Raw genomic sequence first — 27340 nt, 5'->3', positions numbered from 1 at the left:
CTTGAAATGTATTTTTTCAGTTATCTTTTTAGATGATATATATACACATCTATATATATCTACCAGTATTGGTTTGCTTAACAATGTCTGTATTTTATATACCTTCTGAATTAACAAGATATTCTAATATTCTAGGTAGACATTTACTTTTCTTCGGTACTTCAAAAATATTATTCTATCATATTTTGGCCTCTACTACTAATGTCAAAATCATTTTTAAGGTATTCAGTATGATTATTTGCTCAGATAATTTTATTTATACTAGAATGTTTTAAGGTTTTGTATTTTTTATTAGACATGGAAAAGTTACTCATTATCTTTCTAAGTACTGCTTCTTTCCTGGTTCTTTCTAATTATATTTTTAATTTCATGCTCAGCTCATATTGGACCTTCTAATGTTGCTTAACTTAATGTTTCTAATATTCACCCCAATCTTTACCTCTATGCTGTTTTCTGGGGAAATCCTTTACATAGTTTTTTTTTTTTTTTTAGCTAATTCTTGATGCATGTTTAAATTGCTTATACAGCAACCTACTAATATTCTGTCTCAACAGCTAAATTTCATTTCTAAATCTCAAAAAAAGTTTTTCAAGTCTATCACTTTTAAAAAACAGTTTGAGAGTTTAAGGGGCTGGAGCGGTAGCACAGTGGGCAAAGTGCTTGTCCTGCACGTGGCCAGCCTGAGTTTTATCCGCAGCATCCCATATGGTCCCCCCGAGCCCCCCGGGGGGTGATTCCCGAGCACAGAGCCAGGAGCAGCTCCTGAGCATCATTGGGTGTGGCCCCCAAACAAACAAACAAACAAAAAATAGAGTTTTAGGTCAGAAATGTAGCTCAGTGGCAAAACACATGCCCCATGCTCATGTGATATGATGGGCTCCATTCCCCAGCACTGCCCTTAAAAATACATAAATTTGGGCCAGGAAGACAGTACAGTGGGTAGGGTGTTTGAATACGGGTTTGATCCCCGCTACCCCATATGGCCCCCTGAGCTCCCACCAGGAGTGATCCCTGAGCACAGAGCCAGGAGTAAACCCTGAGCTGCCACTGGGGTGGCCCCAAAACAAAAGCAAAATGGGTCAATAACAGGGTTTTGAACTTTTCTCATGAAAAAAAAATCCCTTCTTTTCAGGGATTGGAGATCTTCCAGGGGCCAGGGGACACTTCGAGCATGTGCCTGGCCCATGTTGGGGCCCCAGAACCACATGGCCTCTCAGCGTACTGCTGGGGAGCCCTGGAGGCCCAGAAGCCTCGGCACCACTGGTGTGACTTGGCGGTCCCCGCCACTGCAGGGCCCAGCTAGCACCACATCCCTGGGTTCTAGCATTGAACAGCTGGCCAGGTTGGCTGACTACCCCTGGGCCTCTGAGCACTGCTTGGGAGTCCCCGCCACCCCCCCCCCATCACTTCTTTTCATTCTATAATTTCATTCTATAATTACTTTTTCCAATACTCTGTTTATAATCTCGGGGAGGGGGGTAGTATTTTTAGGTTTTTGGCCACACTCAGTGGTGCTCAGGGCTTACTGGCTATGTGCTCAAGGATCATTCCTGGAGGGACTTGGGGAGATAGGGAGCTGGGGATTGAACCCAGGTTGGCCAGGTGCAAGGCAAGTGTCTTACCACTGTACTATTGCCCTGACTCCTGTTGTTTCTAATACCTAGAAGTTCTGGGGTTATAAACTGTACTGTTTGCTGCAGCTACTGATGTCTCATCATGCTCCACTGGTTCTGCGAGTTTCTGAAGGCTTTGCAGCTCTGGATGGAGTGCTCATCCTCAGTACTACTTCACTTGGGACTTTTATGACACTTAGGTTGTAAATCTCAAGACGTCTTCATTTTCCTCTATTCAGGCACCCGAGAAATATCTCCTTATTAGAGTTCCCAGAGAAGATGGGTACCGTCTCTTCACCCTGACTCCCATGGGGAAGATACGTTCAGTGAGGTTCCACTGTTGCCCAAGCCAGGGCCGCAGCAGAGTTGACCCTATCAATGCGACACTATTTTCACTGAAGAATACAGAAGAAAGGAGCTGATCTGGTTTTTGATGCTATGGTCTCAGGTGCACTTCCTTGCCTTGCATAGGCCCAGGACATCAACTTCTGTGCTATTATCGTTGTTGAAAGACAAGATCCTTTGGCCAGAGGAACAGTAGAGGGGCTAACGTGCTTGCCTTGCATGCAGTCGACCTGGGTTGAGCCACTGGCACAATATACTATTTCCTGAGCCCCGCCAGGAATGATCTTTGAGCACAGAGTAAGGAGCAGGCCCTGGGCACTGTTGAGTGTGGCCTCCCTCCAAACTAAGGCAAGATTCTTGGAGCTAGAAAGAAAGTACAGGGCTCAGGGGTGCATTCTTCGTATGCAAAAGAACCCCATTTCTATCCCTGGCACTCCCTGATTCTCTATTTGGCTCTAGTGACCCCAGCTCTGCAAGGCCCTAGCATTAAAACTTTCAGAACTACTGACTAAGCATTGCTGGGAATGGCCTGAGCACTGTTTGGGAGCCCCCAGTCCCTTGGAAAATGAAAAGTAATACAAAAAAAATCTTTGGAAAATAAGACTGGCTAAGTCTAGTAAGGTGCCTGCATATTCAGTACCCAGACTTAACTAACAGTCTGGATTCTCCTTTTCGCTTTGGCTTTTGAAGATCTTAATTACTAGCAAGCTCAGCAAACATAAAACATATTTGCTGGAATTTGGAGACTTTTGTAGTGAAAGGGTTTTTAAGTTGTCCACTATATTATATTCTTTTTTTTTTTTTTTAATTTTCATTTCGGATTGCACCCAACCATGTTCAGGGGTTAATCCTGGCTCTGCACTCAGGAATTACTCCTAGTGGTGCTTGGGGAATTACATTGGATGCCGGAGATTGAACCCAGGTTGGCTGAGTACAAGCCAAACACCCTCCTCACTGTACTATGGCTCCGTGCTTACATTATATTCTGAGAGCTAACGTGCTCTCAGAGTTTAGACTTAAAAATTTGCATAGGCAACTCTAATTCTATCTCCTGTTTAATAGCTTTAACCTCACTCATTAAAGCATTCAGCTGAGAAGAGACTTGACTGCTTCAGGTGGTGGATCACTGTTCTCACTCTTACTAGCCATGGGGTATCTTCATTCAAAAAGGATTTGTTTCCCTAACTAGTAAGTAGAAATAAAGATCTTATTTCCTAATGTTTACAGTGAGTATTAAATGAAGTAATGTATATAAGTCCCAAACACACTGTAGACACTGAAATTAGTCATCTTCCCTTTTCTGCTTAAGAATTCTGGTTGTCTGAAACACCACAACATATCATAAGAATACCTTCCTCATACATAGCATTTTCATGTTTTACTAATAAATACATTTTAATTGTATAACTCCCTAAGGTAGAGAGAATCCTACCTTATAGAGGTGAAAAAATATGTAGCTTATTATTGGCAGAGAGAGGAGCCCCCAAAACCAGGAATCAAAGAAATATCCTATTATTCCCCTGAAATAACTAAGGTACTAAAATTTTCTTCTGCTAAACTAGTTTCTGAGAAAGTATCCTCGGTTCATAAATATAATGTGCATATCAGAGGCTCAATAACGAAAAGAATGTAGGCATTTGATCTTAAGCAGTTTGAAGTTGGTGATATCTGAGGGACACCATACCTTGTGAAAAATTCTGATGGGAGCCATCTCTGCTCCATTTAGCGTCTTCAAAAGGAACATGGGCCAAGAAGAGGCATTCAGCCGAAATCCTGCAGCAAACATAATGGGCAACAGATAAAAAAATATGTTCAAAGGGAATGGTGACAGAAAGTGTTCCCTCGGGAATCCAGCTACTCCTGCCACAACCTATGCTGTGATAGTTATGGAATCATAGACTGTTAGGAGAGGACGTAAAGGTTACATAGAAGAAATGCCTCTTCGGATGACAAAAATGAGGCACAAAATAGGGAATGTAACTTGCCCGTGTCCACCGTAATGTTGCAAGGGAAGGAGAGTATCAGAGCCCCAACCAAGTTTCCTGGCTCCAAGACAAGGATTACCAAATGCCTATAAACTTTGCTTGGAGACCCAAAGTAGATGTGAGATAGGATTTAGAAATGCTTAGAAATTAGACAGTAAGATTATCTCTTAAGAAGAACCAGATATATGAGCTGATAAGCATAATATAAAAGTAAATCTTATTGGATTATCACAATGTAACTATTTCCCTTTCTCTCATTCTCTCATGCAGACACATACACATAGAGTACCAAACATTGTTTCGATGTTTATTTTTATTCTAAGAACTAAGGATCAGGCAATGGTGAAGGTGAAAGTGAGAATCCTCTCTACACTATCCATTTTCCAAATGTATAAATGAAGCTTTGAGAGGCCAATTGTCCACTGTCGTTCAAGAAGTCATCATCAAGGGGAAAGTGCCAATTCGCTGTAAAAATAAGATTGTTACTGGTGTTGTCTTGCAGTGAGAGTGCCTTCAATCTGGCTTCAACTCTATCCTGAGATAACAAAATTTTGTTTGCTTTTGACAGTCTGCGTCCTGATTTACTTCAGCCTGCCCAGCCCTGGCTAATGAACGGATAGGTTGCAATGAAGATGTGGGGCAGGAAATAACAATAATGACATCTGATTTTACAGATACGGTGTGGCAAACAATCAACGAGGCAGATACTAGTTTCATGTCATAGATAATAAAAGAAGCATGAAGTAAATTCTTAAGATTTCAAAGTCAGGAAATGACAAAAATTGACAAAAAAATGACAAAACTGAGGCAGTCTGACTTTTGAGGTCATACTCTTAGCCGCTACACTAAACCTCAATGTACAGGTAAAGTGGAAAAATAAGAATCAGTTTCTGGAATGAACAAATTAACAGTCATAATTAAGGGGGAAGGTGTGAGACAAGAGAAGAAAATGGAAATAAAGAATTATTCTATTTCATTTCAACCTTCGGCAGGAATGCTGGTGGACTCACGCTTATCAAAGTCAGAAGATTTATTGGGAGTCTGAGTATCAGTGAATGATGACAGCAATGTGGACATGTTTGTAACTTAATCTTGAAACTGTTATTTATCATTTCCTTTTAACTTGCCGAGGTGTTCAGTTCCTTTTGGAGAAAAAGAAATCGCTCTAATTCTTTGTGACTTGATGGCAAGGCCTGGAATAGTATGCTGTCTGGCTATGGAATGGAAAATAACGCCATATAGTATCTCTGGATCAGCGGACCAGAGAAGACAGTTCACAGGGCTGAGTTCAGCAGCCACAATGCACCACCCCAGAGCAGCAGCCGGAGAGACCCCAAGAACAGAGCTGGAGTAGCCCCTGAGCACCCCCTGCAGTGGCTCAAAAACAGAAAAACAAAAGATTCCAAACTGGGACCCTGTGTCCAGAAACAATGTCAGCCCTCAGGCATCTATGTTTTAGGAGCCAGTATTTCCTGCCACCTCCCTTTCCCCACCGAATGCGGCAGGAGTGTCTTTTATACACGGTGCCAAAGAAGTCTTGACTATTACTCTGCATCTGATCATGGTAAACAAATTAAGTTCCTCTCTAAAAGTTCGGGCCTGTTCTGTGAGTCAGGAAATCACTTTATTTATTTATTTTTATTGAATCACAAAGCTGTTCATGATTAGGTTTCAGTTGTATAGTTTTCCAACACCCATCCCTCCACCAGTATACATTTCCAAGCACCAGTGTCCCCAGTTCCCCTCCCATGACCCCCCTCACCTCCAGTCTGCCTCTATGGCAAGCACTTCACTTTCCTCTCTCTCTCTCTCTCTCTCTCTCTCTCTCTCTCTCTCTCTCTCTCTCTCCCTCCCTCCCTCTCTCTCTCTCTCCTCTCTCTCTCTCTCTCTCTCTCTCTCTCTCCTCCCCCGCCCTCTCTGGCATTGTGCATTGTGCTTTGCGATACCGATTTGAAAAGTTATCAGGAATATCCCTGTACCTACTTTTTTTTCTTTTTGGGTCACACCTGGCAGTGCACAGGGGTTACTCCTGGCTCTGCACTCAAGAATTACTCCTCGTGGTGTACAGGGGACTGTATGGGATGTTGGGAATTGAACCCAGGTCGGCTGTGTGCAAGGCAAAAGCCCTACCCGATGTGCTATCGCTCCAGCCCCCTGTACCTACTTTTATACTCAGTTCTTGTCTAGCACGGTCATTTCCAGCTATTATTGTCATACTTGTCCTTCTCTATCTTACCTATCCCCCATACACTTAAAGTTCATATACCACAAATGAATACAGTAATTCTATATCTGTTCCTCTCCTTCTGACTCACTTCACTCAGCATGGTACTCTCCATTGATAGGCACATTTTATGACTTCATTTTTCCTAACAGCTGCATAGTATTGCATTGTGTAGATGTGCCATAATTTCTTTATCCATTGGTCTGTTCTTGGGCACTCAGGTTGAATAACTCTCCTTTGATTAGGCAAATAAGCCCAAACTGAGACCAGATTTTCCTGGAATGGTTTACTATACATATGGATAAAACAAAGAAAGGCATTCCTAAAGAAATTCTTCCTTCACCCTCCTATGCAGGAAGGATTTCAGAAGGAGAGACGTCATACCAAGAAAATTCAGAACCCTGCTCGATTCCCAAAAACTAAGCACCTTGCTATGCAATTCCCAATTTCATATTTTAGGAATGAACTGCTGAGTGGTTTCTATTTTGTATAGAACTTGAGGGTATCTAAAAAAATTCTTTCAAGTCTGGGAACTTATCACTGTAATAGTGAATATTTAGCATCTGTCACATAGAAAATAATTTACATATAATTTCTACTAAATATTTGGAATAATACTATGAGGTATGTATTATTATCCCTAGCTGTAGATGATAAAACAGAAACTTAAAGTAGCTCATCCAAGGTCCTAAAAGGAAATAAGAGAGATGAAGTCTCATACATGATGGTCCTGCAATATACGTCGTGGTTCTTTTTTGTTATTTGTTTTTTGGGATATCCCTGGCAATGCTCAGGGGTTATTTCTGCTCTGCGCTTACGAATTCCTTCTGTAGGTGCTTTGGAGACCATATGGGATGCCGAGAATTGAAACTGGGTCAGCCACATGCAAGGCAAGTGCCTAACCTGCTGTACTATCACTCCAGCTCCCTAATTCTTAAATATTATTTTCATTAATTCTTAAATATTATCTTGATGAAACTCCTACCAAGTTTCATCAAGAGTAGGGCAGTGCAGAAATGTTATAAAAAGCAATCACTAAAGTTATGTGGAACAACCTCTCCAAATACAAATGAAATATTTTTATATTGCAGAGGACAACCTGAAGCCCAATAAGGTTAAGAAATGTATTTATGGTTATGTATGTTGCTTGTGTAGTGCTGGCCAAGAGCCCCAGGCCACCTCCTGTGGTACCCTTCACTACCCTCCGGAGTAAACACTTATGCACATATTATGTGCTGGGCTCCATGGGGAAAGCAAGTTAAGTAAGGTCATCTCATTTAATTACTATGACAACTTTATGAATTATTTATAAGAAAAGTAGCACTGGAGTCAGAATGACTTGAATCAAATCTAGCTCTGTCTCTTACTGGGTGTATAAATGTTTTATAAATTTGTGTAAATGTTTTATACATTATAAAATCTCTTGCTGGCTTTCATTTCTTCAAAAACAAGGGATGCAAAGATAGTAACAAACACAGAATGGTTTAAGATAAGAATTAAAATAGGTTGGGGCTGAAGAGACAGTACAGTGGGTAGGGCCTTGCCTTGCAGGTGGCCAGTCTGAGTTTAATCCCTGAGCACAGAGTCAGGAGTAAGCCCTGAGCACCACTGGGTGGGTGTCCCTTGAAAAATAATTAAAACAATCCAAGGTCAGGGAAAACAGGGGCTAGGACGACTGGTAGATAGTTGGTATCTACCACAACTATGTGTGGGGCGAAGGGTGGGTATGATAGAGAAGGGACCAGTATGACAATAACAGTTGGAAATGATCATGCTGGACAAGAACTGAGAGTTAAAAGGAGGTAAAGGGACATTCCTGATAACCTTTCAGTATCTGTACTGAGAACCACAATGCCTGAGAGGAGGGGAGTGTGGGGGAGAGAGAGGGTGGGGGGAAGTTCGAGGCAGGCTGGGAGGGGGGGTTATGGGAGGGAACCTGGGGACACTGGTGCTGGGAAATGCACACTGTGAAGGGATGGGTGTTAGAATACTATATGACTAAAACCTAATCATGAACAGTTTTGTAAGGGTCTATCTCACAGTGATTCAATAAAAAAAATCTTTTAAAAAATTAATTAAAACCGGTTAATAGATATGATGGACTCAAAACACTACCTGGTGTATAGTAAGTGTTAGATAAACGTTGGCTAGTATTAATACCGATGAAAAGATTCTAGCTTAGGGAAATAAAACATATCCTCGGATGCTTGGTCTAATTAAATAGCAGAGGTTGGATCAAAACCCAGCTTGTCTTGTCTCCAGAGGTTTTGTTACTAATCATAAAAATGAATATTTTCAAATATTTCATCACTCAGTCTCTACCATACTGTCTCTCTTGGTAAAAAAGAATTGGTGGGGGCAGAAATTCGTGAAGGAAGAAAACAGTAATTGGAGGGTGAGATTAAGCAATGGTCTGGGGGCTTGCAAAGGAAAGAGCAGAGGGGGCAGAAGCCTGGGCCAAGACCGGCACTTCCCCGGTACTTGGCTGCTGTTGCCTCCTTCTTGGCGCTCATCCTTCCTGCCAAATGGAGACCGTCAATATCTGTCTCTGGTCCAAACCTCTGCACCAAGCTTCATGCTCCTATTGCCAGGCTTAGTCTACATCTCCGCTGGGGGGAGCCAACATATTCCAAAATCAGTACATGGAAAACGGACACCGGGACCTTCACTCAGCTTCTGCACCAAACTTCAATTTGCTGCCAGTGCTCTCAGCTCGGCAGAGAGCATGGCCAACCTGCCTATCTCACCTACAACTCTACCGCAGCTGTCTAGCTCTGCCAGGTCACAGCAGGCTTCTAACCAGACTCTGTCACTTGCCCTCCTATCAACCTCCACAGAGCAACCAGGTGGCAAATCCATCTTTAAAATATACACCAGGACACACAAAAGAATATTGGAACCAAGCAGCTTGCTGCAGAGATGCCTCTGGACTTTGCCCCAGGCTGACTTGACCGGGCTACTCCAGAGAGGAGCAGGTGCTGTCCCTCTGCCTGTCCCCTAGGAATTCTGCAGCCACCATCTTCCAGAACCCAATGATAAGCCCAGGTGTGTGGGAGCAGTAACGGCAAACGCCAAGGCTCACGAGATAGGGAATAGGCTGGCCCTTCTCATCCCCCCAGCCCTGATGGGACTCTGAAATGATGCCCATGAACTGCCTCCGGCAACTATTAAAGTTCCTTAATGGCCATGATCCAGAGACATACAAAAGAATCTCAGAACCAAGCAGCTTGCTGCAGAGATCTCTCCAGGCCCTAATTACCTAAAATTTTAGAATTTCCAGAGCGCATGGCCACTCTCGTGGCTGCTCGACATCTTATGCTATTCATAAAAAAAAAATACAAAATAAATGGTCTAGCATTGCCTTTTTTGGCTGGTTTGAGTGGTGGTGGGAAAATTCCAAATAATAATGGTGGGACTGGTGTTGAAATATTGAATATAATCACAGTAGCAAGAGAGTATTATAGAAATTGTCTGACACACAGGCAGGGAAAGGGTGGGGCTTGGGGGGTGCAGATACTGGGGATTTTGGTGGCGGAAAATGTGCACACTGGTGACGGGATGGGTGTTTGATCATTGTATGACCGAAAGTCAAATGTAAAAGCTTTGTAACTGTATCTTACAGTGATTCAATTAAAAAAAAAAGAGAAAGACAGATGAAAAACAAATATATACACTACATCAATATTTATGTTTATATTTTAAAACACAAAATCTAAACTTTTAAAGCATGATCTAGTCCAGTGTGTCCCAAGGTGGGCAGTGGCATGGACATGGGGAGAGGCCCCTTTGGTACGTTCTTTCTAAGAAGGCCGATTTCCAGGTGGGACACTGAGTGATTTTTTTTTTTCCCTGAAAAGGAGGTGGTAGACCAAATAAGCTTGAAAACCTCTGATCTAACACGTGCTTTCTTCTCCTGACTCACTTACTATCATTCCCCTGCACCCTCCTCCTTCCTGTGCCGCAAACATTACCGAGTATGAGCTCGGCTTCGAACACTTTCTCTTTCCTCTGACCTCTTACAGCTTGAGGGACCTCATCTCCCCACAGAGGCATTCCAAGACTACCCAAGAGTCTTAAATCTGCATCCTCGTTTTTCTCTTAGTTCTTATTGACGACTGATTCCTCTCGCCTTATTCTTTGCAAAGTACCTATCTTTTCCAAATGAAATCTAAGTTTCATTAGAATTTTACTGAACAATGGGTGAAAAGAGAAACTCTATTGAATGAGTTCCAGCAGTTAATAGATGCTGTCTCGTGGAATCCCAGTTAGCTCTCATGGAAATCAGGCCTGGAAGAGTTTAATAATAATCATTCAGGCAAGGCCACTGAAGCTCAAGGTTAAAAGTCAAAAGTAAAGAGCCTTGGGGGCTGGAGCGATAGCACAGCAGGTAGGGCGTTTGCCTTGCACTCGGCCGACCCGGGTTCAACTCCCAGCATCCCATATGGTCCCCCCGAGCACTGCTAGGAGTAATTCCTGAGTGCATGAGCCAGGAGTAACCTCTGTGCATCGCCTGGTGTGACCCCCCCAAAAAAGTAAAAAGCCTTAGTAGCAGGCCACATAATTAAATGAGGAAGTAACTGAACACACATTACAAAGCTGTTCTACTTAAGTCTAAACCCAGGCATGCTGCCAAGTGTTCTGTGTTACTCAAGATTTCTTTTAAAAATATTTATGAAGAACCAGTTATAAAGAGCTTTTAAGTGCTCCCAAGACTAAAGATTATTGGATAATGAGGAGCCAACTGCTTAAAATGACATGAAGCTCTGGACTTAAATGAAGGTCAGCGGCCTAGAAAGGAACCACGGTCCTTGCCCTCTGGTGGCAGGTTGCAGAATAGCAATTACACCAGGAACCACATTTCCTAGCCCGCTGTTATCCTACAGAACAATTCCAAGTGTCGTGAGGCTATTAAGCTCTACATCAAGGCGAACCCTTGATATTCCCAGCTCATACTTTCCCACAGGGATGCTCTTCATATACACAGATATCTGCATATACATCAGCATGTGTGCCTGAGTACACACGTACTATTCACACATCCCAAAGCCTCACTATCCAATCCTGAGTACCTCACTTGCCTTCCCTTATCTTTGTTTGTGTCAGATGAGAGCAATGCCTAAGAGCAGAGCTTCCACGGAGATCGGGTACCCCAAGAATGAGAGAAATGAAAAGAGGCACTGGAAGGAAGTCATCCCCAAGGAGGCGGTGGACCCTCAGTCTGACTGTAGGGGGAAGCAGGCAGGGCCTCTGATGGCGCTCGCAGCCCTCTCAGCGCCTCCTGCTGGACATGCGCACTCAAATGCAAGTTAATTTAGATTAATGGAACTGGGGTGAGGGTTGAGACTAAACTTGATATAGGTACTGGTTATACCAGTTCGAGCATTGCCCCTTTCTGCAAGAGAGGAGAGTTCATTGAATTTTCTCTAAATTATCTTTGTAAAATCAGAATTGAGGCCACCACAATAAAAGTTGCCTCTAAAATTTTGTTTCATTCACTACAAATTTCTATAATGTAGGGTTCAAATGTCTGTGGCCAGGAAGATAGGTATCTTCAATTTTTTTTTTCTCTTTTTACTGTCAGCCCTGGGATCTAGTCAGGAAGGAAAAGATTGATTGGTGGCAGGAACATACAAAGGTTCCTCTCAAGTCAATTTACTGTTTTTATATGAGAGCATATGAGTAACCTTATGGAGCAGGCGATCAGTCCTTGGATCCTGACGCAAGGTTTCACTAGAGACCCGTTCTTGTTCTGGATAAGGGACTCTCAAACTTGGAAACTGGAACCCTCTGGGGAATGTTAAAAAAAAAAAAACACGTCAATCCTGGCCAGATAGACAGCTCACTGCAGGAGAACAGGCAGGAGGCCCAGATTTGTTCCCTGAGCATGGCCAGGTGTACTCCCATCCCACAGACACATTAGCACTACCCGTACAAAAGGCTTCTGACTTAAGTGATGTAAAGCAAGGCTTAGACACAAACTCTTCAGAGCTCCTTAGATGATTCTGACAGCTACATCCGAGTACTAGTGGTCCAGTGGAAGTCGAGAACTCAGTCTTGAATAACACAATAGAATCATCTGACTTTTCAATAATTGCCCTTCGAGTTTTCTACGAGGGTTCCTCTGCGGTCAGAACACTCAGATGCACACACATTCACACAAGTCCTGCAAAACATTTTAATGGAAAAGAATGCTCTTGTAGAGCAATGCTTCTCCACTCACAAAGCCACTTTTAAAGTCTCGGGAGGGTCATTTTGCCATGCAGAATCCCAAGCCCCATTTCCTAGAGATTCTGACTCAGAAACTCTGGGGAGAGGTCCAGAGGAGGCCTGAAGAACATGAACACACACATATATGTATAATTATATAATATATTAAAATTAATTTAGAAAAACTTTAAACCAGAGAAAAGTAGCAGAAACAGTACATGAACAACTATGCATCCTTCACTTAGATTCAACACTAAAAAATTTTTGCCACATTTGTCTTCCATCTATATATACACTTTTCCTCCTGAAATGTGCAATTATCAAAGACATCATACTTCGATCTAAATAAGGTAGTATATTTGTCCTGATAAAAGAATATTCCCCTTTAAAACTTATCATTCCCAAGAAATGTAAACATATTCTCCATTGTCCCTAAAATATACTTCATGACTATTTAACTCTTTAAATACAGGATCAAACCAGGAATCACATATTGCCTTTGGTTATCAAGTTCAGTTAATCTCCTTTAGTCGAGATAATTTTGTTGTCATTTCTTTTTCATTAAATTGATACTTTAGAAGGGTCTGGGCTGTTTTACAGGATGCCCCAGAATGCCCCCCCCATTCCATTCTTTCCTTACTATTACATTAATGCTGAACAATTTGACAAAAAAACCCAAAACACTCCAAGGTGAGGTGAATACTTCCCACTGAATTACTCCAAGAGACGCACAATGTCAGCTTGTCTAACCACTGATGATATTAAATTGATAGTTTGGTAAAAGACAGATTTCATCATTATAAATCTCACCCCTTTTCCCCCCATAATTAATGAGGAATCAGTGAGGAGAAACTCTGGGACTTTGTGAGTACCCTATTCACCAATGAGTCTTTCTACCCAACGGCTTTAGCATTAACTGTCCTCACCTGAATAAATCAAAATAGTTGCAAAATGGTCATTTTATATAATCCCTTCTTGTTAGCTGGAATTCCATAAAGAAGATATTCCTGCAACTTAAAATATCTTTTACTTGTGGGACACTAGGCACCTACAGATGTTATTGCCATTGTTCTTTCATTTTTATTATTTTATTTGATACTCAAGTTGTTCCAAATTTGGCTACTGAGAGTCCCTTTAAACTGGCTCCTATGCTCTTTTGATATGTCATCATACTTTGAAACTTCATTGCTTTTTACATAATATAATGTTCCAGGTTTACCTTATAGTTTTTCTCTTCTGATTAGCCATTTCTCTAAGGGGCCATGATTTCCTTTAGTGGCCATTGGGATTTTGAAGCCCAAATCAAGGAGTGTTCATGCTACAGGCGCCTCTGAGGTATCATTTTTCCTACACCTTTTCAACAGAAGAGTGTGGGGTGAGCAATGAGTAAATGGATATTCATATACAATTTGAATTAGAAGTATCTGCATGACCTCTTAACTTTAAAATGTAAATGTATATATATGCACATAACTCAAAAATAAAGTTACATGTGAAAGTCAAAAGGTCATGTAGATACCTTAAATACAAATCCCATACTGCAGGGAATTTCTTCGTCTTCTTGCATATTTGTATCTGTTTACTCAATGTTCAAGCTTCAATGCATGCAAAAGGATTTGATTATTATAGTAAAGATATAACTACCAAGAAAAAGTCAGGATTTTATTACAGATCCATATATATATGTATATATATATTTTATGACCCATTATACTGTGAAGGGGCCAGAGTGATGGTACAGCAGGCAGGGCATTTGCCTTGCATGTGGCTGACCCTGGTTCAATCCCTGGTATACCATATGGTCCCCTGAGCACTGCTAGGACTAATTCCTGAGTGCAGAACCAGGAGTAACCCCTGAGTATCATCACCAGGTGTGACCCAAAAAAGAAAAAAAAAAGAGTACACTGTGTAGATTTTGTGTCCAAGTCATTTTGCTAATTCTCTTTCTAATGTGACTATACTCATTTGGTACTCATCTCAGCTTGCTTCTATTTATAATCAATCTTAAAAAGTTCTTGGCTTACATTTTTGTTTAATTTTATTAAGCAAAAAATAATTCAAAAGTCAAAGAAAATCAAAGAGTATTATTCTCAGAGAAGCCTTACTCTCATTCCTTTAGAGAATTGACTTTCTACTCTTTTCCCAGATATTCACATTAGGTGATTTCAAAAAAATTTTTTTTGGTTTATCCTACATATGTTTCATAAAATTAAATATGTGTAATAATTTTAAATTTAATATGTTTATGAGTACATACACACATTCCCCTGCTCCTTCCTCAAAGTAAGAAACAATAAGTACATTCACATAATTTTTATTTTTTAATAATGAAGCAGAGTACCTTAATTTAAGAAATAAAAAAAGTAATCAGAGAGAGAAAACAAAAGGGAATTCCCTGCCATAGTGGCAGGGTGGGGTGGGGGGAGACGGGTCTGGGGAGGGGGGGAGGGATGTTGGGTTTACGGGTGGTGGAGAATGGGCACTGGTGAAGGGATGGGTTATTGAACTTTGTATGGGGGAAGCATGAGCACAAAAATGTATGGATCTGTAACTGTACCCTCACGATGACTCTCTAATTAAAAATAAACTAATAAAAAAAATTTTTAAAAAAAAAAGACAAAAAAAAAGAAATAAAAAAGGGAATTCCATTAAGTAAAATAAAGGAATCACACTTCCCCAGTTGGGGTCCAGGTGATCCCAGAACTGGAATGTACCCATTCACCTTACTGTACCACCATTACCACCACCCACCTCCAGAACTTTTGCTGCCTGTGCTTTTCGTGTCACAACCAGATAATAACTGCCTAATTCAGTATCTTGAAGTTTTCCCTATGTTTTTCTCTAAGGGCTTTATTGCTTTAACTCCTATAATTAAACTTTGAATCAATGTGAGTCTGTTAGTGTATTAAGTAAAAAATTACGCTCCAACCTCATTCTTTTATTGTTGTTATTGTTGTTTTGTTTTTGTTTTTGTTTTTTGGGTCACACCTGGCGATGCACAGGGGTTACTCCTGGCTCATGCACTCAGGAATTACTCCTGGCGGTGCTCGGGGGACCGTATGGGATGCTGGGATTCGAACCTGGGTTGGCCGCATGCAAGGCAAACGCCCTACCCACTGTGCTATTGCTCCAGCCCCTCCACCCTCATCCTTTTGCACATGGATATCCAGTTTCCCCAATCACCATTTATTGAATAATATATTAATAGTAAAAAAAGTTTTATTGAGTTATAAACTCATAAACTTTACCTTTTTTTTTTTGGTGGTTTTATTTATTTACTTATTTATTTTGCTTTTTGGGTCACACCCAGTGATGCTCAGGGGTTACTCCTGGTTCTGCATTCAGGAATTACTCCTGGCAGTGCTTGGAGAACCATATGGGATGCCAGGGATTGTACTCGGGTTGGCCGTGTGCAAGGCAAATACCCTCCCAGATGTACTATCGCTGCAGCCCCTATTTGATGGTTTTAGTGTTAGGAAAAGTCCCTTGTAATTTTAGGGAATTTTCATAAGTCCTCCAGTAAGAAGCCCTATCCCTTCTGTTCCCTGATATCTACGGACGGCCACTCCCCAGTTTTTCTTAATCCCAATGTCAAGAAATCACCAGTCTATTTTCTGCCTCCATGTATTTACCTATCTCCTTACACTGTGTGTGATATTGCCATTTTCTGGATGGTGTCCTTTGAAGGATAAAATCATTGACTTTGGGGTCCCTAGAGACAGTACAGTGGGTTCGGTGTTTGCCGACAGAGAGCTGAGACCTGTGTTCAACCCCCAGCACCACAAGAGTGATCCCCAGGAGAGAGCCGGGAGGAAGTTCTAAGTGAATACTGTAACTTGTGGCTCCAAAAAATACCCCTCCCAAATGTAATTTTGACTAATCTATTTTGATTTTAGATACATACAGGAGGTTCAAAATAAGCTCTAAAGCTTTAATTTTTTTTTAATTGAAGGTGGTTCTGTGATCTAAAATGCCTTTTTTCTGTTGTTTGTATTTCAGGTGCCATTTTAAAGGAAAGCATCGCCTAATCCAAGGTCATTAAAATTTACTTCTATGTTTTCTTTTCTAGTTTGAAGTTTTCATTCAGTGACTCCTCCGGAACAGACTGGGGTGGCAGTATTTCTTGAGTGCCTGCATGCCAGGAAAACATTTTAGTAGAATTCAGTACTTGAAGAACAGTTTGTCCAGATATAAAGCCCTTATTCTCATTTTTTTCCCTTTGAATTTCTGGATGAATCTGAGTTCATTTTTTTCTGGGAATAAGAAAAATTATCAATATACAGATTTAGGTACTCTTTAATTCTTCTGTTTGTTTTATGGTCTTTCTTTGTGGGGAGTGGTCACACCTGCTGGTGCTCAGTTTACTCCTAATTCTGGGCTCAGAGGACCCTCGTGGCCGTGTTCAGGAGACCATGTGTGGTGCTGGGGATTGAACTTGGGTCAGCAAGACAAGAGCCCTAAGCCCCGTACTATCCCTCCAGCCCATGTCGTCTTTAATTCTTGAAAAGTTTTCTGATACTAAATGTTAAGTACTAATTCTGTTCTACTGTTTGGTAGAACAGTATTTTCTATAGCATTTTATCAAGGATTCCAGTTAAAAATGTACATATAGATATGTTGAATAGGACAGATCTTTGCTGACTATTCTATACCAGCTCCTTTCTGACATTTTTGTTTTGTTTTGTTTTGTTTTCTTTTTGGGTCACACCCGGCAATGCACTGGGGTTACTCCTGGCTTTGCACTCAGGAATTACTCCTGGTGGTGCTAGGGGACCATATGGGATGCTGGGAATTGAACCCGGGTTGGCCGAGTGCAAGGCAAACGCCCTACCCGCTGTGCTATTGCTCCAGCCCCTCCTTTCTGACATTTAACTGTCAATTCTAATATTTTTTATTTTCTTGGTTGTATTTCTCTTCTCAATGTTCCTCACTTTATTTATTATCCCCTTGGACACCTTATAAACTTGTCTTCAACTAAAATTGTTCTGTTTTTATTGAATCTTTTTTCTGAGTTTGGGCATTTTATTTTTATATCTTCTTGTCATAACTTTTAAGATCTATAAATCAAGGTATTTTAAAATATCTGTCAACTCCTATTTATTTCAAGTTGGGTTGCTGTGCAATTGTTTTTCTCCAGATAATTTTAGCAGTAGAAGTTCCAGTAGTTAAAAGAGTTTTATTCTCATCTTCTGTTTTTCTTCACATATGAGTTTTTTATGGAAACTCATTACTCTTACCTAATCATTTAAAATGTCTTCTATTGGGGCTGGACTGATAGCACAGCAGGTAGGGCATTTGCCTTGCATGCAGCCGACCCGGGTTTGATTCCCAGCATCCCATATGGTCCCCCAAGCACTGCTGGGAGTAATTCCTGAGTGCATGAGCCAGGAGTAACCTATGTGCATTACCAGGTGTAACCCAATAAGAAAAAACAAACAAAAAACAAGTATTCTATTTTTTAATACTTCTTGGCATCTACCCTTCAAAACACAAAAACATTGCTTTGAAAGGATATATGCACATTCATGTTCACCACAGTACTTAGTATTACTGCCTAGAAATGGAAACAACTTAAATTGCCAATTATGAATAAATGTATCAAGAAGTTGTGGTATACATACACAATGGACTACATACAACTGTAAGAAGGGGCAAATCATGCAATTTGCTGCTACATGGATGAAACCAGAGAGTATCATAATGAGTGAAGTCCTCAGAAGGAAGGGGATAGACACAGAATGATCTCTCATCTCAATGATCTAACAGCACACCGTAAGGGAGCAACAAATGGTCAAAGGAAACAGAACTAGACAGCTGGTCCAGAGAACTGATCTTATGGGGGGCAGGGAATGGAATGGGAGGGACCTCTGGGTGGAGGTTGACCTTGGTGGAGGGGAGTGGGAGCCCTGGTGGTGAGTGTGGTATTAAAATGGTATATGCATGAAAGTCATTAACCGTGCTGTAAATCACAATACCTCAATAAATACTTTAAAAATATCTTTCCAGAACCAGAAAAATCAGGCATTTCTGTCTGGGCAGTAAACTTGGGGCATACATATTTATTTTAGACAGATAATTGGGATAATTGGGTCATACTTGGTAGTGCTCAGGGATATTTCTGGTTCTGTGTTTGGAGTCACTCCCAGCTCTGCTCGGTGGATCATGTGGTACCAGGGATAAAACTTGGATTGACTGCATGCAAGAAAATGTCTTAACCTCTTTACTGTGTCTCCAGCCTAGGGCATGAGTATTTCTGTTGACAGAGTGAAATGCAGTTCCTTTAGCAGAGTAACCTGTTTGGACAGGATGGGAAGAATAGTCTGCTTTTTGACTTCTGATTACCGTTCTCTTATGTTTCTGTATAACTCTAAAATTTCATCCCTTGCTTCCATTATTCTCTTATTATGTCTCCCTCTTCCCCAATGTTATTTTACCAGGACTCCTATTTTAATCCTTTATCATTTAAATTCACTTTTCCCCTTCTAGTTCGCACCAGACAATGAATTCTAACCCAGTTGCTCTGAATTTTTTTTCAGTATGTTCCACTTTGGATGGTTGCTTTTTTCCTGGAAATTATTTGAACTGCTAAGCCTCCATTTCCCTCTCCTTTTATTTTATTTGGCTTTATTGCTGTGGATTCTATTTCTGGTGGTATTCAAGCCCTTCAGTGCTCAGGCCTTGCACTTGTATGGGCCACTTGGCCATACCCAGTGGTGCCCAGGGGGTTGGGCACGCAGTGCCAGGAATGAGATTCAGGATCGGAATATACAGGATGCACACCCCTTGAACCACTCCCCTATCCTTTCCCTACAATCTGCAGTTTTCATTGGATTAGTTTTTATTCTTATATAGGTTGGGTATTAACTTTATATTTTTATATTGGAATATAAAGCAATAATTAAAATTGTTGATGTTCTTGACTTCTTGTCATGCTTATGCATGAGTTATGAGTGGCTTGATTGGCTTTCCTTTTTTGATCTCTACATTTCTAGAAAATTTATAAAAATATTTTTATTTAAATGGTCATCTTTATCCCTGAGAACTTTTATTTTAAGAGATGCTTCTAAAGAGTGGTGCACAAAGTAGGTTATGAATAATATAGTACTACAAAGTGGTAAAAGGAAGGAGGGATATCTTCATACTACTAAGAAGTTATCCGTAGGATGTATCGCTACATAAAAAAGCAAACTTGAGAAAAGTATGTATACTTTTCTGTGTATGTATGTATACTGTGATAGAATTTTTGTAAGAAATTTCAGAGTATATATTATAAATAAATATACACACAAATATATTTATTTCTAAGTATTTTAAGGGAATATAGACAATATAATGAAAAGAAAGTATATAAGTATGGCAGAGGAAAGGTATAGGATGAAGGGAATTTCTCTAATATGTTTTACGTATTTCAGTTTTAAATGATATATTTACAAAGTAAAACTTTAAAAGAACAATTTTAAAAATAAAACTCAAAGCAAATGACACTAAATTTATATCAATCTGGTGGCACTATGACCCAGAGAAAAACTAATCCAAACAACATTGTAACACATTATTTGAGTACACGTCCCTAGATGGTAAGAAAAAAAAGGAAAATGAATCATTCAAACTCTGTTATTAATCATCAGTGGTTGCAATGCTAGTACTGTTGTTCTGAGATGATAATATCTGAAATTTAAGATAAAAGAAATGAGTTATTTTGGTGGTGATATGCAGAAATGAAGGAAATCTGGTTTTGTTGTAGAACCAAGGAGATACAGATTTAAGAAAAAAAGAGGAAATGATGAAAGTAATACTATCTCAATTTCAGTAGGAAGTTCAATAGTGATTATTTAAAGAAATATTTTTAAGAGGTAATTTCTTCCTCCCTATACCGGAAGGAACTAGATAGAATGACCAATCCATTAGTACCAAGAGCTCTAGTTTTCAGAGTTTGTAAATACTATTGAAAAAGTATCCAATGGGGCTGTAAAGGCTCAAAGGGCTGAGTGCCTTTGAGAGGGTTTTTCATAAGAGAGGGCCAAGCTCAATCTCTGCCTCCACACCGACAACCAAGCATCAAGCCTGGGGAACCCCTGAGCACTGCTGGCTGTGGCGCCAAAATAAAACAAAACAAAAATATCCACTTAAGTAAGGCTAGGTTCCTAAAAAGCAATTCTATATTTGGGGTAGGAAAGTAAAAGATGATTCTGAAACATTTTGAAATTTTTTAAAATTCAAGAAAGTTACCAAGTAACAAAGAGTCAGAAGACAACTTGATGAAGCTCTTACAAGGCCAAAGATGGGACAATCCAAGAATCAGTAACTGGTTAGTAGCAAAGAGAGTGAAACACATTAAATATGTATAAATCCTTGAGTTTAGATACTTAATAACAACAATAAAACCCTCCCTGAGTATTTTAGAGGATGCTAATAAACTAATTCATTATTTTTTGAAGATTGGTTATAAATAAGCCTGTAAACTGCTTTTACCAAATAACTGATGAAAATTTAATACATATACTCCACTTATGTGGTCAAAATAAGATTTAAGTTTCCCATTATGTAGCCATACTGAATTGATGCATTTAAATCAGGATCATAAAACTATTGTTAGTAGGTCAACAACCGATTTTTATAAATAAAGTTTACTAGACCATAGCATTATCAAAATGGCAATTTGTCACTGTTTAGGCATTGTCTATGGTGGCTACTGAATTATAATCACAAAGAATATATGGTCTGCAAGCTTGACATTTTTTGTTTGACTTACTGAAAAGTCTGTTTGAATTTAGGACGTAAGCAGTAATTGGCTACTACACTGTAAAATGAGTGAGAACCAGGCTATATGCTCCTATTAGAAGTAAACACCACCTATTAAATATCCTTATGAAATATCCTTATGAAAAAAATGAACCTGATCAAACCTCTAGTCTAACCTCTAGATCTAATCACTATTTCTAGGAAAGAAAAGACTGAGTAAACAATACCATAGGGATACAATCAACAAAATATAACTGGAAATTTTAAAAGCAAACAACTTACGATTTTAACAGTAAATTATAAGAAACAGAGAGATAAAGAGAGATTTAAAGATATAAATCAATTGCAATATATTAATCATTTTGGATCCTGATTCAAAGAAACTTGAAGGAGGAAGAAGGAAGGAGAAAAGAAGGGTGACAGAGAAGAGAGAGAGGGGACAGAGACAGTTGGGAAAATTTGAACACTGAGTAAATATTTGTTGATATTAAGAAACTATAATTGGTTCATCTACATGTGATATTGTTATAATAAGTTTATTTACATACTACCCATGGTGTATTCGATATGTTAAAGACAGTAACAACAAGTCTCATGGTGGAGACATTACTGGTGTCTGCTTGAGCAAACTGATGAGCAGTGGGATGACAGTGACAGTGACAGGGACTATCTATAACAGATACACACAAAATATTTAATAATAAATTGAGTTATTTTTCAGTAATTAGGCAGGAGATAATAGGCAATGAATAGTGGTACAGATAAAATATGATTGTGTGCTAATAAATAACAAAGATAAGAGATACCTGGGCCATTCATTTAGCTATTCTACTTCTGTAGAGATTTGAAATTTTATATTACAAATTGTTTTAATGGGAAAATATTAAATAACCACCTGGGGAACTTTTTCAAATAATATATATCCTCTAATGCTCAATTAATCTAGCATAGTCTTCTGAGGGGAATATACATAGCTCATACCTCACCTCTCTCTGCTCCACTGAGCCTCACTGTAATTGGTGACATTGGTTATATCACTCAGTATATTGAGGGAGAAAACAATAAATCTGATCTTGAGCAGAAAAACAAAAACTTGTGGGACTATTAGTTTAAGCAAAATTTTACCTAATAATGGATTCAAGAAAATTTGAAAGGCCAAGTGAAAATTTGAGAAAATTCTTTTCTATCACTTTTTGTTATTGTAGGAATTGGTAATAGCTCTTAGGTATTTTGAAATAGCTTAAAAACATAAGACATCTTTCTATATCAGATCTGTCACTGTCACTGTCACTGTCATCCTACTGATCATCGATCTGCTCGAGCGGGCACCAGTAACATCTCCATTGTGAGACTTGTTGTTACTGTTTTTGGCATATCAAATATGCCACGGATAGCTTGCCAGGCTCTGCCATGCGGGTGGGATACTCTTGGTAGGTTGTCGGGCTAGGGGGGAAAAATTGAGAGAATCTTGGATACCCTCAGTGAAAGTAGAGCCAGAGATGTCTATATTTTACATCTCATTTCACTTGGTATGCACCTTTCCTTATGGACCAAATAAAAAAAAAAGAAATAGATAATAGATAGATATTTTACATTATAGGAGACATAGTTGGGGAAGAGAAGAAGCTAGGACGTGGTCAGCAGCAGTTACTCACCCAGAGGAGGCTGCAGCATACCCCCATTCTTTTCACAGTTCCCAATGGGCTGGATTTCAGCTGAGTCGACCAGCCTCCAGAAATCATTCTTATTGTCACTGCCATCAAGGCGAAGACGGAGGCGAGCGCCCGTCAGTCCGACTACCGTGGCAATACAGGTGGAGGTGGTGTTCCTAGGGTCCTGGGCTTCTAGTTTCATGCTGATCTTGAACTCGTTGCTTGGAGGTGTGTAGGACTGAGGAGAACAAGCCACAAGGGTTAGGCAGACTAAGAGAAAATGGCATTTTCAATGTGGACAGTAAAAGATGGAATCTGAAAATTTATGTTTCGACTAAAACCGATTGCAACTAGGCTGAGACAACTACCTGGAGTTATTTCCTCATACTTAGGATGCACTTCAGGCAGAAGAAACATTGGAGATGAAGAGAAAAAAATTTACTTTACACCGAAGAATCAAATGTTGTTTCACACCAGTAAGAAAAGGATAGACTATAGTCTTTTAGATGGCCCTAAGTCAAAATCTTTCTTACCCTATCTTCCTCAACTTCCTATTCCTACAGATATTCATAATAAATTCTTTACAGAATCATTATACTCTACTAAAGTATCATATCCTAATTGTCCTTTCTTGAGCATTCCAGTAATTAATTACTGTGTATAACAATATTGCCATTTATAATATGTAACTATATATTACCATATATGGTAATTAAGTAATAATATGTACGGGCCTGCCAACCAGTGTTCAGCGGGCTCTCCATGACCACTCCAGCTGAATGATTCAATATTCAGTTTTGGTACTTTCTGGGCCCAGCGTGGCTGAGGATTGTCACGGTCACATCCTGCAGTGCTTGGGAGACCATGTGGTGCCAGAGATTGAAATCAGGCCCTCCCTATGCAAGGGTTATGCTCTTTGAGTTTTCTCCTTAGAAAGTTTTAAGCTATTATGGGCCTACGGTAAACTATATGTTTTGGTTAAGTCTTGACATATTTATATACCGCTAACAATAAATTAATTAATAATGTATTAATGTAGATATGAGATAATCACATGAACACCCTAAGTTTTCTTATGGTTACTCCCAAACTTCTGTCCCCAAACACTGGTTTAGTGTGGGTTTGAATTTTCTAGTTTTATATAGAATGATAAAGAATATATTCTTGGGGGGGTCTAGTTTATTTTATTTTTTTTTTCAACAATTTTTTTTAATTTATTTATTTTTAATTAGAGAATCACCGTGAGGGTACAGTTACAGATTTATACACTCTTGTGCTTATATTTCCCTCATACAAAGTTCGGGAACCCATCCCTTCACCAGTGCCCATTCTCCACCACCCGTAAACCCAGTGTCCCTCCCACCCTCCCCAATCCCATCTCCCCCCCACCCCACCCTGCCACTGTGGCAAGGCATTCCCTTCTGTTTTCTCTCTCTAATTAGCTGTTGTGGTTTGCAATAAAGGTGTTGAGTGGCCGCTGTGCTCAGTCTCTAGCCCTCATTCAGCCCGCAACTCTCTTCCCCCACATGGCCTTCGACTACAATGTAGTTGGTGATCGCTTCTCTGAGTTGACCTTTCCCCGGAGCGTGAGGCCAGCCTCGAAGCCATGGAGTCAACCTCCTGGTACTTATTTCTACAGTTCTTGGGTGTTAGTCTCCCACTCTGTTATTCTATATACCATAGATGAGTGCAATCTTTCTATGTCTGTCTCTCTCTTTCTGACTCATTTCACTCAGCATGAAACTTTTCATGCCCATCCACTTAACTACAAAATTCTTGACCTCCTTTTTTCTAACAGCTGCATAGTATTCCATTGTATAGATGTACCAAAGTTTGCTCAACCAGTCATCCGTTCTGGGGCATTCGGGTTTTTTCCAGATTCTGGCTATTGTAAACAGTGCTGCGATGAACATACATGTGCAGATGTTGTTTCGATTGTACTTTTTTGCCTCTCTGGGTAATCAAAAACCTCCCCAAAAACAAAAGCCCAGGCCCAGATGGTTTCACTGGCGAATTCTTCCAAACATTTAAAGAAGACCTATTGCCTGTTTTCCTCAAACTTTTCCAGGAAATTGAAAAAACAGGAACTCTCCCAAACAGTTTCTATGAAGCACATATCTCCCTAATACCAAAAGCAAACAAAGACACCACTAAGAAAGAAAATTACAGACCAATTTCCCTGATGAACACCGATGCGAAGATCCTCAACAAAATACTAGCAAATAGGATCCAACAACTCATCAAAAAGATCATACATCACGACCAAGTGGGATTCATCCCAGGGATGCAAGGATGGTTTAACATTCGGAAATCAATCAACATAATCCAGCATATCAACAAAAGTAAAGATAAAAACCATATGATCATATCAATAGATGCAGAGAAAGCATTTGACAAGATCCAACATCCTTTCATGATGAAAACCCTCGCCAAAATGGGGTTTGGAGGAACTTTCCTCAAGATAGTCGAAGCCATCTATCACAAGCCTATGGCAAGCATTATCCTCAACGGGGAAAAACTAAGGGCCTTTCCTCTGAGATCAGGCACAAGACAAGGATGCCCACTCTCACCACTCCTCTTCAATATAGTACTGGAAGTACTTGCGATAGCTATTAGACAAGAAAAAGAGATTAAGGGCATCCAGATAGGAAGGGAAGAAATCAAACTCTCACTATTTGCAGACGACATGATACTATATCTAGAGAAGCCTAAAACCTCTACTAAGAAACTCTTAGAAACAATAGACTTATACAGTAAAGTTGCAGGCTACAAAATCAATACCCAAAAATCCATGGCCTTCATATATGCAAACAATGAGGCAGAGGAAAGGGACATGAAAAAAGCAATCCCATTCACAATCGTGCCCCAGAAAATCAGGTACCTCGGAATCAGCTTAACCAAGGAAGTAAAAGACCTTTACAAAGAAAACTACATAACGCTACTCCATGAAATCAAAGAGGACATGAGGAAATGGAAACATATACCCTGCTCGTGGATAGGGAGAATCAATGTTGTCAAAATGGCAATACTCCCTAAAGCATTATACAGATTCAATGCGATCCCTATAAATATACCCATGACATTCTTCAAAGAAATGGATCAAGCAATCCTAAAATTCATATGGAATAACAAACGTCCAAGGATAGCTAAAACAATTCTTGGGAAAAAGATGATGGGAGGCATCACCATCCCCAACCTCAAACTTTACTACAAAGCAGTAACAATTAAAACAGCATGGTACTGGAACAAAGGCAGAGCCGTAGACCAATGGAACAGGGTGGAATATCCCTACACACAACCCCAAATGTATGACCATCTAATCTTTGATAAGGGAGCAAGAGATGTGAAGTGGAGCAAGGAAAGCCTCTTTAACAAATGGTGCTGGCACAACTGGACAACCACATGCAAAAAAATGGGTTTAGACCTTGACCTGACACCATGCACAAAAGTCAGATCAAAATGGATTAAAGACCTCAACATTAGACCACAAACCATAAGGTACATTGAAGACAAGGTCGGCGAAACCCTCCACGATATTGAAGATAAAGGTATCTTCAAAGGTGACACGGAACTAAGCAATCTAGTAAAAACAGAGATCAACAAATGGGACTACATTAAACTAAAAAGCTTCTGCACCGCAAGAGATACAGTGACCAGAATACAAAGGGTCTAGTTTATTTTATTCAGCATAACTAATCTTATATTCACCGATATTGGTGAATTTATCAAGTATTCTTTTTGAAATTAAAAGTCTTAGAGGAGTTTTAGGTTCACAGCAAAATTAAGAAGGTAGAGAGTAGTTTTCCCACATACATCCCTCTGCTCTCACATGAAAAGTCTCTCCAGTTACAACCATGCCTCCCCAGAGTGGAACATTTGTTATCACTGATAAATCTGAACCAACATATGATAACCACTCAAAACTCAGAGTTCATACTGGTATATGTTCTAGGAGTTTCAAAAAAACATATCATGACATGAATCTACCATAAGAATACCATGGAATAATTTCACTGCCCTAAACCTCCTCTGAGTTATGCTAATTTGTCTCTTTCCCACTTACCCATTAGCAACTACTGACATTTTTGGTCTCCACAGTTTTATCTTTCCCAGAATGTCAGATGGTAATAATCAAACTGTATGTAGCCTATTATGAATAATTGGCTTCCTTAACTTACTAATAATATTCGTGTCTTTTCATGGCTTGTTAGAAAATTTATTCAGAGAACTGAATAATAAAAGATATTTCATTGTATGTCTGCCACAATTTATTTCATTTGACAAATGGAGGATATCTTGGTTGCATCCAGTGTGAACAATTATGAGTAAAGTTTTCATAAGAAGCCTTCTTATCCTGGTTTTGTATACACTTAGTTTTATTCTATTCTGCAAACACCTAAGGTACAAGGGTATGTTTAGTTTTGTAAGAAATAACCAAACTGTCATAGAAACTAAGGTACCATTTTGCATTCTCACAAGCAGAAAATGAGAATGCCTGTTGCTCCTCATCTGCGAGACTGTTTGGTGGTGTCACTGGTCTAGATGTTGGTCATTTAAAAAAGCGTATAGTGG

General features: G+C 39.8%; 1 protein-coding gene across 9 annotated transcripts in view; it reads right to left on the bottom strand.

The window, feature by feature from the left end:
• The window catches only part of SCMH1 (Scm polycomb group protein homolog 1), a 211157-nt gene that overhangs the window by 85991 nt on the left and 97826 nt on the right, over positions 1–27340 (bottom strand). For 6 of the 9 annotated variants that reach the window (XM_055138836.1, XM_055138835.1, XM_055138842.1 and 3 more), the window contains 2 exons: positions 22772–23006; positions 3643–3731 (listed from right to left, as the gene is read on the bottom strand). In XM_055138836.1, coding sequence (XP_054994811.1) covers positions 3643–3731; positions 22772–23006 — 324 coding nt within the window. Of the gene's footprint in view, positions 1–3642; positions 3732–22767; positions 23007–27340 lie in introns of those variants that run through there. The other 3 variants (XM_055138844.1, XM_055138841.1, XM_055138843.1) reach the window with 3 other exon arrangements.

Source organism: Sorex araneus, chromosome 5 (assembly GCF_027595985.1).
Source record: "Sorex araneus isolate mSorAra2 chromosome 5, mSorAra2.pri, whole genome shotgun sequence".
Lineage (NCBI taxonomy): Eukaryota > Metazoa > Chordata > Mammalia > Eulipotyphla > Soricidae > Sorex > Sorex araneus.
This window is presented reverse-complemented; position numbering and strand designations above follow the sequence as displayed.